The 13,185-nt window shown below is 39.1% G+C and overlaps 1 protein-coding gene across 4 annotated transcripts in view; it reads left to right on the top strand.

Annotated features, from left to right (window-relative positions):
- ULK4 (unc-51 like kinase 4) overlaps nt 1-13,185 on the top strand; it is a 518,420-nt gene that overhangs the window by 114,716 nt on the left and 390,519 nt on the right. For all 4 annotated transcript variants that reach the window (XM_067753978.1, XM_067753980.1, XM_067753979.1 and 1 more), the window contains one exon: nt 1,954-2,136. In XM_067753978.1, the coding sequence (XP_067610079.1) occupies nt 1,954-2,136 (183 nt within the window). The remainder of the gene's footprint in view (nt 1-1,953; nt 2,137-13,185) is intronic.

The following is a 13,185-nucleotide window of genomic DNA, read 5'->3' on the forward strand; positions in this document are numbered from 1 at the left end:
AGAAAAACCTAAAGTCTTCACCAAAAAACTATTAGAAGTAATAAGTGAACTCAGTAAAGATTCAGGATACAAGATTAATATACAGAAATTTGTTGCTTCTCTATACACTAATGAACTATCAGAAAGAGAAATTTAAAAAAATATCACATCAAGGGACTTCCTAGGTGGTCTAGTGGTTGAGACTCCAAGCTTCCACTGCAGCGGATGCAGGTTTGATCCCTGGTTGGGGAACTAAGATCCTGCATGTCATGTGGCCAAAAAATTAAAATTAAAAAATAAAGTAAAGTCACATCAAAAATACTAAAATACCTAGGAATAAACTTAACCACGGAGGTGAAAGACCTATACTCTGAAAACTATAAACACTGATGAAGGAAATTGAAGATGATTCAAAGAAATGGAAAGGTATCCCATGCTCTTGGATTGGAAGAATTAATATCAAAATGACCATACTGTCTAAAGCAATCTATTAGATTTAATGCAATTCCTATCAAAATACAACATTTTTCACAGAATTAGAACAAATAATCCTAAAATTCTTGTGGAACCACAGAAGATCCCTAATTGCCGAAGCAATCTTGAGAAAAAGGAATGAAGCTGGTGGCACCACACTCCCAGGCTTCAGACTATACTACAGAGCTACAGTAATCAAAAAGTATGGTGGTGGGCTTCCCTGGTGGCGCAGTGGTTGAGAGTCCGCCTGCTGATGCAGGGGACACGGGTTTGTGCCCCGGTCCAAGAAGATCCCACATGCTGCGGAGCAGCTGGGCCTGTGAGCCATGGCTGCTGAGCCTGCGCATCCAGAGCCTGTGCTCCGCAACGGGAGAGGCCACAACAGTGAGAGGCCCGCGTACCGCAAAAACAAAGCAAAACAAAACAAAAAAAACAGTATGGTGCTGGCACAAAAACAGACACATAGATCAATGGAACAGAATAGAGAGCCTGGAAATAAACCTATGCACCTATGGTCAATCTTCAACAAAGGAGGTAAGAATATACAATGGGGAAAAGACAGTCTCTTCAATAGATGGGTCATCATTTTCCCTTCTTTACTACTCTCTCTGTCCTTCACCTGAGAGATACATCAGACAAATTTCCCTTCCGAGAACCTGCTCTGCTCTTTGTGTCTCCATGTGAATACTTGTCCTCTTCTCTCTGGCTAGAATTTTCTTTACTTACTTTTTCACCTTACTTTCCCACTCACCTTCAAAAACCGACTCAATTATCATTTTCCTTATGTAGCTTTTGTTCACTTGCTTTTCCTGCCCTTCCAAGCATAATTGAGCCCATTTCTATTACAACACTTTAAATTCTATTAGTTTATTAATTTTAAGTTTCACCTTTGATAGTCTATGAGCAGTTGAGGAGTAGCTCAGGGGTCTGATTACCGTGGTTTGAATTCTAGCTTTGCCATTTACTAGCTATACGCCTTTGAGCAAGTTACTTAAATATTCTGTGCCTTAGTTTTATCACCTATAAAATGGGGTTAATAATAATACCTTTCATGTATGTTATTTGGAAGGATTAAATGAGGTAGTCTTCAGATATTCTCAGATCATGTTTTTTACATACTGAACAATAAACAAATACTTTTATGACTATTTTTCAACCCTTAGCTTAGTGTCTGCACAAAGAAGGCTTATCTTAATGTTTTTTATTAAAGTTTTTCTGTGTAGACTCATGAATTATTTTCTCATTTTAGTTAACTCATAATGCATATGATCATTGTAAGAGTTTCTAATGTTTTACAGCAACTTAAGTATTTATTGGTAGCTGGATTATTGTTTTAATTTTACCTGTGTTGAAATTGCCCAAATTTCTTATGCCAAGGTAAGTAATGAAGGAGCAAGGTAAACACCTTCTACTCCTTTCCACAGAAGTATTTGTTCTCTTTCGGGGGACTGGTTCGTGGGCTTGGAGTAGTCTGATGGATCTGTTCTCCTGTCCCTGCAGGCCTTGTGTAGAGTCACTCGCCATTCTCCTACTGCCTTCCAGAATGTTATTGAGAACGTGGGACTGACCTCAGTAATAAACTCCCTGGCCTCTGCCATCTGCAGAGTCCAGCAGTACATGTTGACCTTATTCAGTGCTATGCTGTCCTGTGGGATTCATCTTCAGAGGCTAATCCAGGAAAAGGTTTGACCTGTTACTCTATTTGAAAAATTGTTGTGTTCTCCTACAATTTTAGTGGCTCAATAAGCAATGTATCTCTGTAGAATTTATTTTTCATCTCAAGGGGCCCTTTTGAACTTTGCCAAACCTCTGTACCACAGGGCATTCATCTGAAGTTGTTATAAAGTCTTTTAGTGATTAAAATAGAAATCTGCCTGCTTGTCCCATTTTAGTAATGAAAAGTTAGAAAATTTATGAGTCCTTCTTACATGCTAATATTTCTTATGCCTCCTTGTCCTCAGCCGTCATCTCTTTTCCCATATCCCTTGCCTGCCTTAAGGAGGGGTCCCTTTATATTCTCTGTTTGCCCTGATTCATTTTTATTCCTTTCCTTGTCCTAATACCCTGCCAGTACACATAACCTTCAGAGCTCCCTTTCTCTTGTTTTTAACTTAGTCTCCTTCCAATCGTTTGATATTCCTTTATTTTATGGAGTGTAGAGTTTGTAAGTATTCAATTCGTATCAGAAAACTACATAGCTACAAAGAAGTCCCTGTAGTAGCTTTCCTCAAAGTGTCTTCTCTAGTGCCTGCTAAGGAGTGATCCCTGGACCAGAAACATTGCATCACCTGGGAGCGTGTTGGATACACAGACCCTCAGGCCCCACCCACACCTGCTGAATCAGAATTGACATTTTAATGAGGTCTCTTGAGGACTTGTTGGAACTTTATGGTTGGAGAAGCCCTGCCCTTGAACATTAGTGTTCAGTGAGGTGTTAACAGGTGAAAAAAGTGGACCATGGTTATATACCCATTTGGAAAGCAATGAGTCAGACATATTTTCAGTTGTACAACCTTTTCCACTTTTTCGTGTGCTCATGTATATTATGAGTCTTCATGAGTGTAGTGTAGTATGCAGTATTCTTTATACTTATTGGACCAATTACCCTTTTTCTGAGGGGAGATAACTGTCAAATTGGAGTTTTGTACAACATGGTGAAGGTAGCACTGCTAGGAAGTATGGAATGGAGCCACTTAAATATAGTGTTTGCCATGTTTCTCCTGCATGAAATGCAACACGTTAAATTTGGTTTTTTATAAAACTAAAAATTTCAGTAATTAATAATTGTCAGGCTTACATAATAAACTTGATCTTGAAAGTCAAAATAGAAAGCAATCCATTTTTTGCCTTTAATTAATCTGATTTAATTCTGTGAAGAAATTTGAGCCTCAGAGAAAGTATAGTCTGTGTCTAATTTTTTGCTATTAAATTTTCCAAGTCATTGTATTAGAAAAAGTACCACTTGAGTAGTTTTGCTATGTAAATTGTGGTAAGAGAGGCTGAGAGTTTTATTTTTCTCGGATTTATTGAGTTTAAGATATTTCACAAAGGTAGTAAAATAATATGCACTAATTAATATGACTTTGTAATTGTTTTATAATGTTTAATGTCCCATGTATCTTAAATAAATGATTGAATAATTACATGTATTAAATGAGAAATAATCTTTTGATTCTAACTAATATTGGCACTTAAAAACTTTTTTTAAATTGTGGTTAAAAACATAAAATTTACTGTTAACCATTCTTTTTTTTTTATTTTTTTTGGTGGTACGCGGGCCTCTCACTGCTGTGGCCTCTCCCGTTGCGGAGCACAGGCTCCGGATGCGCTGGCTCAGCGGCCATAGGTCACGGACCCAGCCGCTCCGCGGCATGTGGTATCTTCCCGGACCAGGGCACAAACCCGTGTCCCCTGCATCGGCAGGCGGACTCTCAACCACTGCGCCACCAGAGAAGCCCTGTTAACCATTCTTAAGTGTACAGTTAGGAGTGTTAAGTAGATTCACATTGTTGTGAAACAGAGCTCCAGAACTCTGTCAACTTGTTTAACAGAAGCTCTATATCCATTGTATATTTTGGGTGTTATGTTTTAAGACTCTGGATTTTATTTAAATCTTCTGTTTTAGTAGGCCTCCTCTGACACCGAACTGGCAGAGGAAGGATGGTGATGCTTTGTTCCTTCCAGGTTGGGGTGAAAGTCCAGGTTCCCCTGTAGACTTCTCTTGACACCCGAGGTGTGTGGTAGAGCCCCTCCTTACTGCAGGGCAAGGGTAGAAATCCAGGCTTTCCACTGGGCTTCTTCCTATGCCCCCCTGGCTGGTAGGGGGAGGGCTCCTCATTATTCCTCCACTGACACTGGTTGGGTAGGGGTGGGCGCCCCATTCCTGGTGGAAGGTGGTAAAGTTGCAGGCTTCCCACTTGCCTCCTCTGATGCCATCCCAGCAGAAAGAAGGAGGGGAACGTGATTACTGCTATAAATGGGTGGAGGTCCAGGCGTCCCATCAGTATCTCTACTGATTCCATGGTTGGGGCCAGGGGGCCTTGTTATTGCTGGGTTGGGATGAAAGTCCCAGCTCTCTCTTGGTCCTTTCTATTTCCCTGGCAGGGAAGAGTGTTGGGGTGCCTTGTTACAGTCACGTGAGGGTAGGAGGCTAGTCTCTCCTCTTGCCCCTTGCTGAAGGGGCCATCGTCTTTCCGTGGTGTTCGGCTAGAGTAGAGTAGCTGTTGTCTTAATGTTTTTGGTCTTTCCACGCTGCCCCTTTCCTGATCCTTTGGCTTGAGAGAGCTGATTTTTCCTGTGTATTTGTGTTTGTGTGCTGTTTGGCTCCTGGATTATCCAGCACCCAATCTGGGATGTATGAGGCAGAGAGAAAATCCAGCAAACTCAGTGATATACTGATCCTCAGGTGCTGAGGCCTCTAACCATTCTGCATCTTTTCTGCCTTGTCCTATAATCTTTAAAATGTATCTGTGGCCACTCAGTAATATACAGTGAATTGTCATTTAAAAGGTAAGGTTCTATTTTTTTTAATTAAAACAATTTATTATTATAGCGAACATTTATTATAGGCCAGACACTTAGTGACTTATAACCCTGGGTTATTCTCAAATGAGACTTAGTGTGTTGAGTGATTTTGTCAAGTTCATGGAGTTTATAAATGCTAAAGCTGATGCTCAGGCCAGGCAATAAAGAAGGAGACAGAATTATTTTGGATAGTGTTAGCGCTCTGAAGAGCATTACACAGGATGATGTTGATAGAGTGTCTTGCAAGGGGAGGTGTGCAGGGAGTGGAGCCAGACACCGTTTGCTGGGAGGGAAGTCAGGGAGGGCCTCTCTGAGGAGGTGATGTTCCAGCTGAGCCCTCAGTGACAAGAAGGAGTGTGCTGTGTGAACCTCAGCAGGAAGAACTTTGTAGTTCAGCTTCCCTGAGGTGTGAGGGGTCATGGGGAGACCCGGGAGGAGAAGGAAGGCCAGCAGTGCTGAACGCAGTGAGCAGTGAGGAGGGGACATAGAAAGAGGCTGAGCAGTAGGAAGAAGACTGGGCTCATGTACGGCTGTGATACTGGCCTTAGGCGTTTCGACACAATGGCCATTGTTTTATTTTTACTTAAAGAAAAGTACAAATATTTGTATATAGGTGTGTGTTTTAGGGGCGGGTTTACCAATCTTAGTATTGCTAATTGTGTTTTTTTCAAGTGCTTGGTTGTTAATGGGCTAGAATGAGTGAAAGAGGAAGGGACCCAGGAACAAATACCAGGCTTATTGCTTCCTGCTGGACAGGGAGAAAGAACTGCACCTGTTTTTTTGGGGGGATTGATGCCTCTATATGGTGATATTTTTTTGTTGTTGAAATTCAGTCCCCAAAAGAGGCCCATGCCATTCCTTTTAAATAAGAGAAATTACTATTTACTGCAGAAAATGTAGTAGAACCTAAAGAAGAAAACAAAATCGACTGTAATTTCACTACCCAGAGCTAATTACCGTTGCCATGTGGGTTTATCTCTTTTGAGCCTTTGGTCCGTATGTCTATGAATTTTATGCATACATTTATACAATTACGATAAAAATGTGTCGATTTATCATTTTCATGAATATGTCATTAAATATACCATAGGAACATTTAAAAAATTACTATATAATTTTTCATTTTGTGCCACTATGGTAACTTAACCCTTCTCCCACTGTCGACCTGTTTGCCTCTGACTTTTTGGTTTGCACTCACCCTGATGCAGTAAGCATCCTGTTTACATACAACTTTTTTTTTTTTTTTTTTGCGGTACGCGGGCTTCTCACGGTTGTGGCCTCTCCCGTTGTGGAGCGCAGGCTCCGGACGCGCAGGCTCAGCGGCCATGGCTCACGGGCCCAGCTACTCCGCGGCATGTGGTATCTTCCTGGACCGGGGCACGAACCCGTGTCCCCTGCATCGGCAGGCAGACTCTCAACCACTGCACCACCAGGGAAGCCCTACATACAACTTCGTGTCTGCTGCTAGTAGATTACCACAGGTGTTATGCACACTTAGAAGGCTGTGCATAAACAATGCTAAATTGTTCTCTAGAAAGGTAGATGATGAGAGTACAATTTACTTGTGATGGTATGAAAAGTGTTCACAGCTATGGTGACAAGGGAACTCTTTTGAGTTACAAATCATGTGTTCTGCATATTCAAGTAAATAGGAAAATTGGGCAAAACAAAAAGTGACAAACTGTTTTTCTACCCTGTTTTCAAAAAAGAAAAAACAAATGAAACTCTTAAAAGGATACTTTCTGTACCCATGGTAGATGGTCCTTTGTAAGTAATTCTTGCATCATCACTAGATGTAGGGAATTGATAACCTTTTCACAATTCAGATACTTGAATGACTCTCAGCGAGAAGCTGCTGGAAGGCCTGACCAGGCATAAGAGAAAACCTTGTAAGTTAGGTGTGAGTTTATTTACTAATCTTTGCCCTGTAAACTGATTTTTTAAAAAGAATTCCTGGTTTACTTTGTAGTTTTATTTTTCGCATTCTTCCAAGCTTATTAATGTGTCCTACAAATATTCGATCTTGAAGATCTGGGGCTGGAGGCGTTTGGGAGTGCATAAAGGTGTTTCTTGCCGTTTTACTAGGAAGACAGGTATTGGATGAGGTCATTGCAATTTCCCTTAATTATAATATCTACAAACCTAAAGTAGCTAATGCCATTTTAATTTATTTTTATCAGATTATGTTTATAACTTTTATGAATTTGAGTTTAGTATTGAAAATCCAGAATATATGAGATATAGAATACAGAAGACTAAAATAAACTGCTTAACCACCCCAAAATAATCTCTTTAAAAATTTTGATGTATATCTTTCAAATTCATATTTATTGTGCGTATATATGTACACATACACAGACCTTCACGAATTTCCTTCTCCCTGCTGCCACATACACATGCTACTAGAATCTTTTTACAGTAATTGGATCAGTTGTATACTGTTTGTTCATATTTTTCCTATTCAGTGATGTTGGGATTGTGTGTCTAACTCAGTATAACTCTTCAATATTGTTTTTAAAGTGTTATGACGTTCCATCATGTGAAGTTATCCCAATGCATTCCAGCAGTTCACTACTGCACATTTTAAAATTTCCTTTTTTTGCCAGGGAGAACATTCTTATGGCTAAATCTTTTCACATGGACATCTGTAATTATTCCTTTAGGATAAACTTTTAAGTAAAATTAAGCACTATCTTAGCTGCTCCTCCCAGAGTCTCTCATCAAGGATTTTATATTCAATATCTTGGGTGTTCTGTTACAGAGACCACAGGTAGGTGTATGAACATGGAAGAGATCAGTTCCCATGAACTCTTCCTGAGGAATCTGTCAGAGGATGAGCTTTAGACAACCAAGAAATGTTTGAGTAAGTTAAGACCAAGTAATGTGGGACTTCCCTGGTGGCGCAGTGGTTAAGAATCCACCTGCCAATGCAGGGGACATGGGTTTGATCCCTGGTCTGGGAAGATCCCACGTGCCGCAGAGCGACTAAGCCCGTGTGCCACAACTACTGAGCCTGTGCTCTAGAGCCTGCGAGCCACAACTACTGACACCTGTGCACCTAGAGCCCGAGCTCTGCAACAAGAGAAGCCACCACAGTGAGAAGCCCACGCACCGCAACAAAGAGTAGCCCCTGATCGCTGCAACTAGAGAAAGCCGTGCAGCAACGAAGACCCAATACAACCAAAAATAAATAAATAAATAATTAATTAAAATAAAAATTAGAAACAAACAAAACAGGGCTTCCTTGGTGGCTCAGTGGTTGAGAGTCTGCCTGCCGATGCAGGGGACACGGGTTTGTGACCCGGTCCGGGAAGATCCCACATGCCGCGGAGCGGCTGGGCCCATGGGCCACGGCCGCTGGGCCTGCGCGTCCGGAGCCTGTGCCCCGCAACGGGAGAGGCCACAACAGTGAGAGACCCGCGTACTGAGAACAAAACAAAACAAAACAAAAAAAACAACAACCCAGTGCCCGATTCTTGATGTTAGAAAATTGAAAATATATAAAACCCCGGGAACCCTACTCTGCTGTATTTCAATTAATTGAGCATAGTATACTCACATCAACTTTTTTACAAGTTACATAGATTCAAACATCTGCCTCATTTATTTATTTTTTTTTGAGGTATGTGACCTTGAATGTACTTTGTAACTGCATAATCAGTGATGCATACATTGCACTTCATATGCTTTGGGGTCACTTAACAATTTAAACATTACTCTTTAAAGTCATACCGTGTTTCACAGGTGGGTTTGTTCATGCTCGTTGGTAAGATGATTTCCTCCTGGGTGTTACTGACTACGGATACTGCCTTTCTAATTTTTGTCTTATTTGCTAGTTTTGACAGGAGCTGCTGTCCATTTTTATTTTAGCAGTCTAGTTTGACTGGAGCTGTTGCTTCAGGTTTCATGTTTTGACCAAGTAGCACAACAGTGATTAATAATAAGCCGGAAGGTGCAGACCGCTTATGTTGTTTGGAAGTACTATGGAAGATCACTATGAAATTTCATGCATAGAAAACTTTGAAAAATTTGAAAGCTCATTCAGCTCAGGTTTTTTTTTCTCACAAAGTCACTAGGCATCCTGACTCAGTGGTTGCTAATTTAAAATATGGTAATTAGTTTATGCATTTTAATAACATGAGTTTGTATTGACATTTTTTTGTCTACGCTAATAAATATGTCTATAAGAAACATTTTACTAAGCTACTTGGCTAAACTTCTTTAAGGAAAGTGTAAACCAAAAACAATTTTAGATTTAATCAGTACATTTTTCACTTCCATCAACCTTAAATGGGAAAATCGTGTCAGTGTATTATCCACATGATTTCTTTTTTTTTTTTTTGAGGCTATTATCATTTGATGGCCAGGCTGTGCTCATTGATTTTCACCTGTGACAGTTGCTTGAAACAGATCAGTTTTACCTCTTGAGAAATAAATAACTTGGACGTTCTCTACATCATCATTATTTTTTATTTATCTCATAATTTTGTCCTTATGATATGTACTGGAGGGGTTTTTATCCTTTTGCTTACTTTTGATCAAGATTATCATTTTCTTTGTGATGGAAGCTTCATATATTTCGACCAGTTCCTCACATTGTGAACATTTCATCACGCCATCTTTACATTACGTAGGTATGTCCGCTCTGAAATCACTGCCAAGAACCATTTGAATGTTGGACATGAACTCGTTGTTCCGTGGTTTGGGCTATAGACCTAAACAGCTTCTGTTTTTTTTTTTTTTTTTTCTCCACGTGTAAAATTTAGTTATGTTGAGCCAAATGGCAAGATGAATTTAAATCAAAGCTGAATACATAGTGGATTGCAAACTGAAGTGACCCGAGGTCATTTTTGGTTCTCTGAAGTAGCTTTGATTATTCATCCTTGGCACTAGGCTTTGCCTGCAGCCTGTAATCTTCCCTCCTCAGTGTTGTAAGATTAATACTGTTCTAGAGGTCTGGTGCATGTTGCTTAAGATTAAATATGGTGCCCTGGGCAGTTAGTTTTAGGGAGTCAGTCAGTACTGTTCATTTAGTTTTTCTGAAATGACTAAATGAGAATTTATTTAGGGCACAAGATGCTTGTAGGTTTAGATCCAAAATTAGAGTCTGTAGTATATTGTATCTTCTAAGGGACTTGGAATTACTATGTTAGAAACAAATCTTGTATGCAGTTTCTTTTATCTTCGGGTATTTGCTGTGCTAGTTTGTTTCACTCAAAATAATAGGCATTATTTTAGTTTTGCCAGATTGTTAGTAATGGCTGCATAACACTCCGTCAATAAGAAATATGGTAGACCTTATCATCACTTCTTAGTGACATGTCTGTGTTTTTAAAATTATGACTGTTGCTGTACGAAACTTTTGTTGCGCCTGGAAAAATTTCCTCTTTTGTTATATGCTTAAGCTATATTTCACTTTTGCTGTGTAACTACTTCAAAATGTAGTGGCTTAAACAAGAGCAGTAATTTAACTTTGCTCACCAATCTGTAATTTGGGCAAGGTTGGGAGAGATTGAGTGGGAGCTGGAGAATAAACTTTCCAGAAGGCTCACTCAGATGACTGCGAAGTTGGTGCTCGCTGTTCCCTGGGAACCTTACTGGGCTGTGGGCTGGGAGCCTCAGTTGCTTTCCACATGGGCCCCTCAAGGCTGCTTGGGCTTCCTCACAGTGTAGTGGCTGGGTTCCAAGAGAGAGTGTCCCAAGAGAACCAGGCAGAAGCCGCATGGCCTTTCAGAGCTGGCCTTGGAAATCATGTAGTGTCACTTCGGTGACTTCCCTTTCCTTCTCCACCTGCCCTCCCCACATGCATCATTAGTGTTTGTAATGAAAGAAGGTAAAACTGGATATGGGTAGATGCAATCTTTTCTACAATTGGGATTTAACAAATTCCCTGTTTTGGGAATGTTAAGGTGGTTTCTATTTTTGTTTGTCTTATAAACAGTACTACCATGAGCATTCTTCTTCTCAAAGCTCTTTTGTTCATCACTTGGTTAGGCTAAAATTCTTAAGATATAACAACTGTGTCAGAAGAAAATAACAGTTTTAAGGCTTTGGAGAAGTAACAACTCACTTTCCTACCAGCTGGAGGAAAGGTTGAACACTTACTCTCATATGAGCTATATTTGAGATTTATCCATTTACCCATGACCATGCCAGCTCATCTTTGCTAGTCTGCTTTGTTTTAAAACAGATTCTTATTCTTCCTAAATTTGCATTTCTTTGCCTACTAGTTAGGGTACATGATTTATTTGCTTGTAGGCAGCTTAGAATTCTTTTATTTGTTGTTTGCTTGTTTCTGTAATTTTTTACACTAGAGTGTTCATAAAAGTTATATTGGTAAAAGTTATTTATACCTAAAGATATTGATTCTTTGTAAAAAGTTTCAAATATTTCAAATACTTTTTCCAAGGTTGCATGTTTATTTTGACAGATATATAGTATCATAAGTTTGTTTTCCCCCGTTATTTAAAATTTTCACAACCTGTTGAGAGTCTTTCTGGTAAAGGTAGTAAAGTAAGGATATCATTAGATGAATAGTCTGCCCTTTATCTTTTTTATTTACTGAAGTCTTAAATATACTTGTGAATGCTTTGCTCTTTCTTTTGTTTTATTTGTATTTTCCATACAAATTTCAAAAATGGAATTCTTGCAGCTTTATGCCTTATGATATTTTCTAGTATCTAGTTGGACAAACGCCTTCAGTCATTATGTCAAGGCTATGAAATGTGTGTGTGTAATCATCTCCGACATGCTATTCTGTCAAGCACTGTTGCACTCACACTCAGGTTTCTTGACTCCAGATTACAAGTTCTTTACCACTATATTAAGCTGCTGCTTCATTTTTTCCAGTGTTTTCTTATCGCTCCATAACAATCTATAGTTTTCTTTGTGTAAATCATACATTTCTCTTTTAAGTTTTCTTAAATTGTTCTGTATTTTTGTCATCCTTAATCAGAACACATATTTATGTGTTTACTAAAAGACACGTATAAGAATGTCCATAACAGCTTTACTCATTGTGGTTCCAAACTCCAAACAACCCAAATGTCCAAGAGTAAATGGGTATATACGTTTTTCTGTGTTCACACCATGGAATATTATACAGCAATAAATTATGAACTACTTCTATACATAACATAGCTGACTTTTTACACCATTAAATTGAGGTCAGGCAGTGGTAATTTTTCTTTTTGTGTATCTTTGCTGTCTCCCCTTTTTCTTTTCTTTTTTTTTTTTTTTTTTTTTTTTGCGGTACGCGGGCATCTCACTGTTGTGGCCTCTCCCGTTGTGGAGCGCAGGCTCAGCAGCCATGGCTCACGGGCCCAGCCGCTCTGCGGCATGTGGGATCTTCCCAGACCGGGGCACGAACCCGTGTCCCCTGCATCGGCAGGCAGACTCTCAACCACTGCGCCACCAGGGAAGCCCTCCCCTTTTTCTTGATTAATTTAGTGAGTGCTTTATCTATTTTGTTGATATTTTTCAAAGGCAGCATTTGGATTTATCATTTTCCTTTTTTTCCTTTTACCTTGTTAGTTTCTGCTTGCATCTTTATTTTCTCCCTTTGCTTCATTTTGCTTTACCTTGTTCTTTTTACAGCTTTTTGTGTTGGAAATTTATTTCACACTCTTCTTTCATTTTAATTTACAAATGTATTTGCAGGTCACATTTTCTTCTGATGACTGCTTTAATTGTATCCTATAGATTCTTCTATATAGTGTTTTTACTATTTTTTTTTTAAGTTCTACAATTTTGGTTTGCATTTTTCCTTTACTCAAGGATTGTTTAATAGAGTGTCTTAAAATTTTCCAGGTAGAAGGGCCTTTTGGATATTGATTTTTTTTTTTTACTTTCTACTTCTACAGCACTGTGATCATTACAGTCATTACTTTCTACTTTATGGATTCTATTAAGGTTTTCTTTATCACCTATTATGTAGGTACCTTAAAGGAACATTTCATATTTAAGAAAAAGGTACATTTTCTATTACTTGAGTCTAAATTTTAATACATACCCATAATATCTAATCTTTTACTTATGTTATTTAGGTCTTCTATATCCTTATTTTTGTTCTCATGACAGTCTTGGACTGAGAGTAGTGTGATTAAGTCTTCTATTCCTTCTTCCATCTCCTGTAGTCTTCACTTTTTAAAGGTGTTCACTATACTATGTGAGGCATAACCTTCCTTACTGTATTCAATACTGTTGTGT

Source organism: Pseudorca crassidens, chromosome 10, assembly GCF_039906515.1.
Source record: "Pseudorca crassidens isolate mPseCra1 chromosome 10, mPseCra1.hap1, whole genome shotgun sequence".
In the NCBI taxonomy this organism is placed as follows: Eukaryota; Metazoa; Chordata; class Mammalia; order Artiodactyla; family Delphinidae; genus Pseudorca; species Pseudorca crassidens.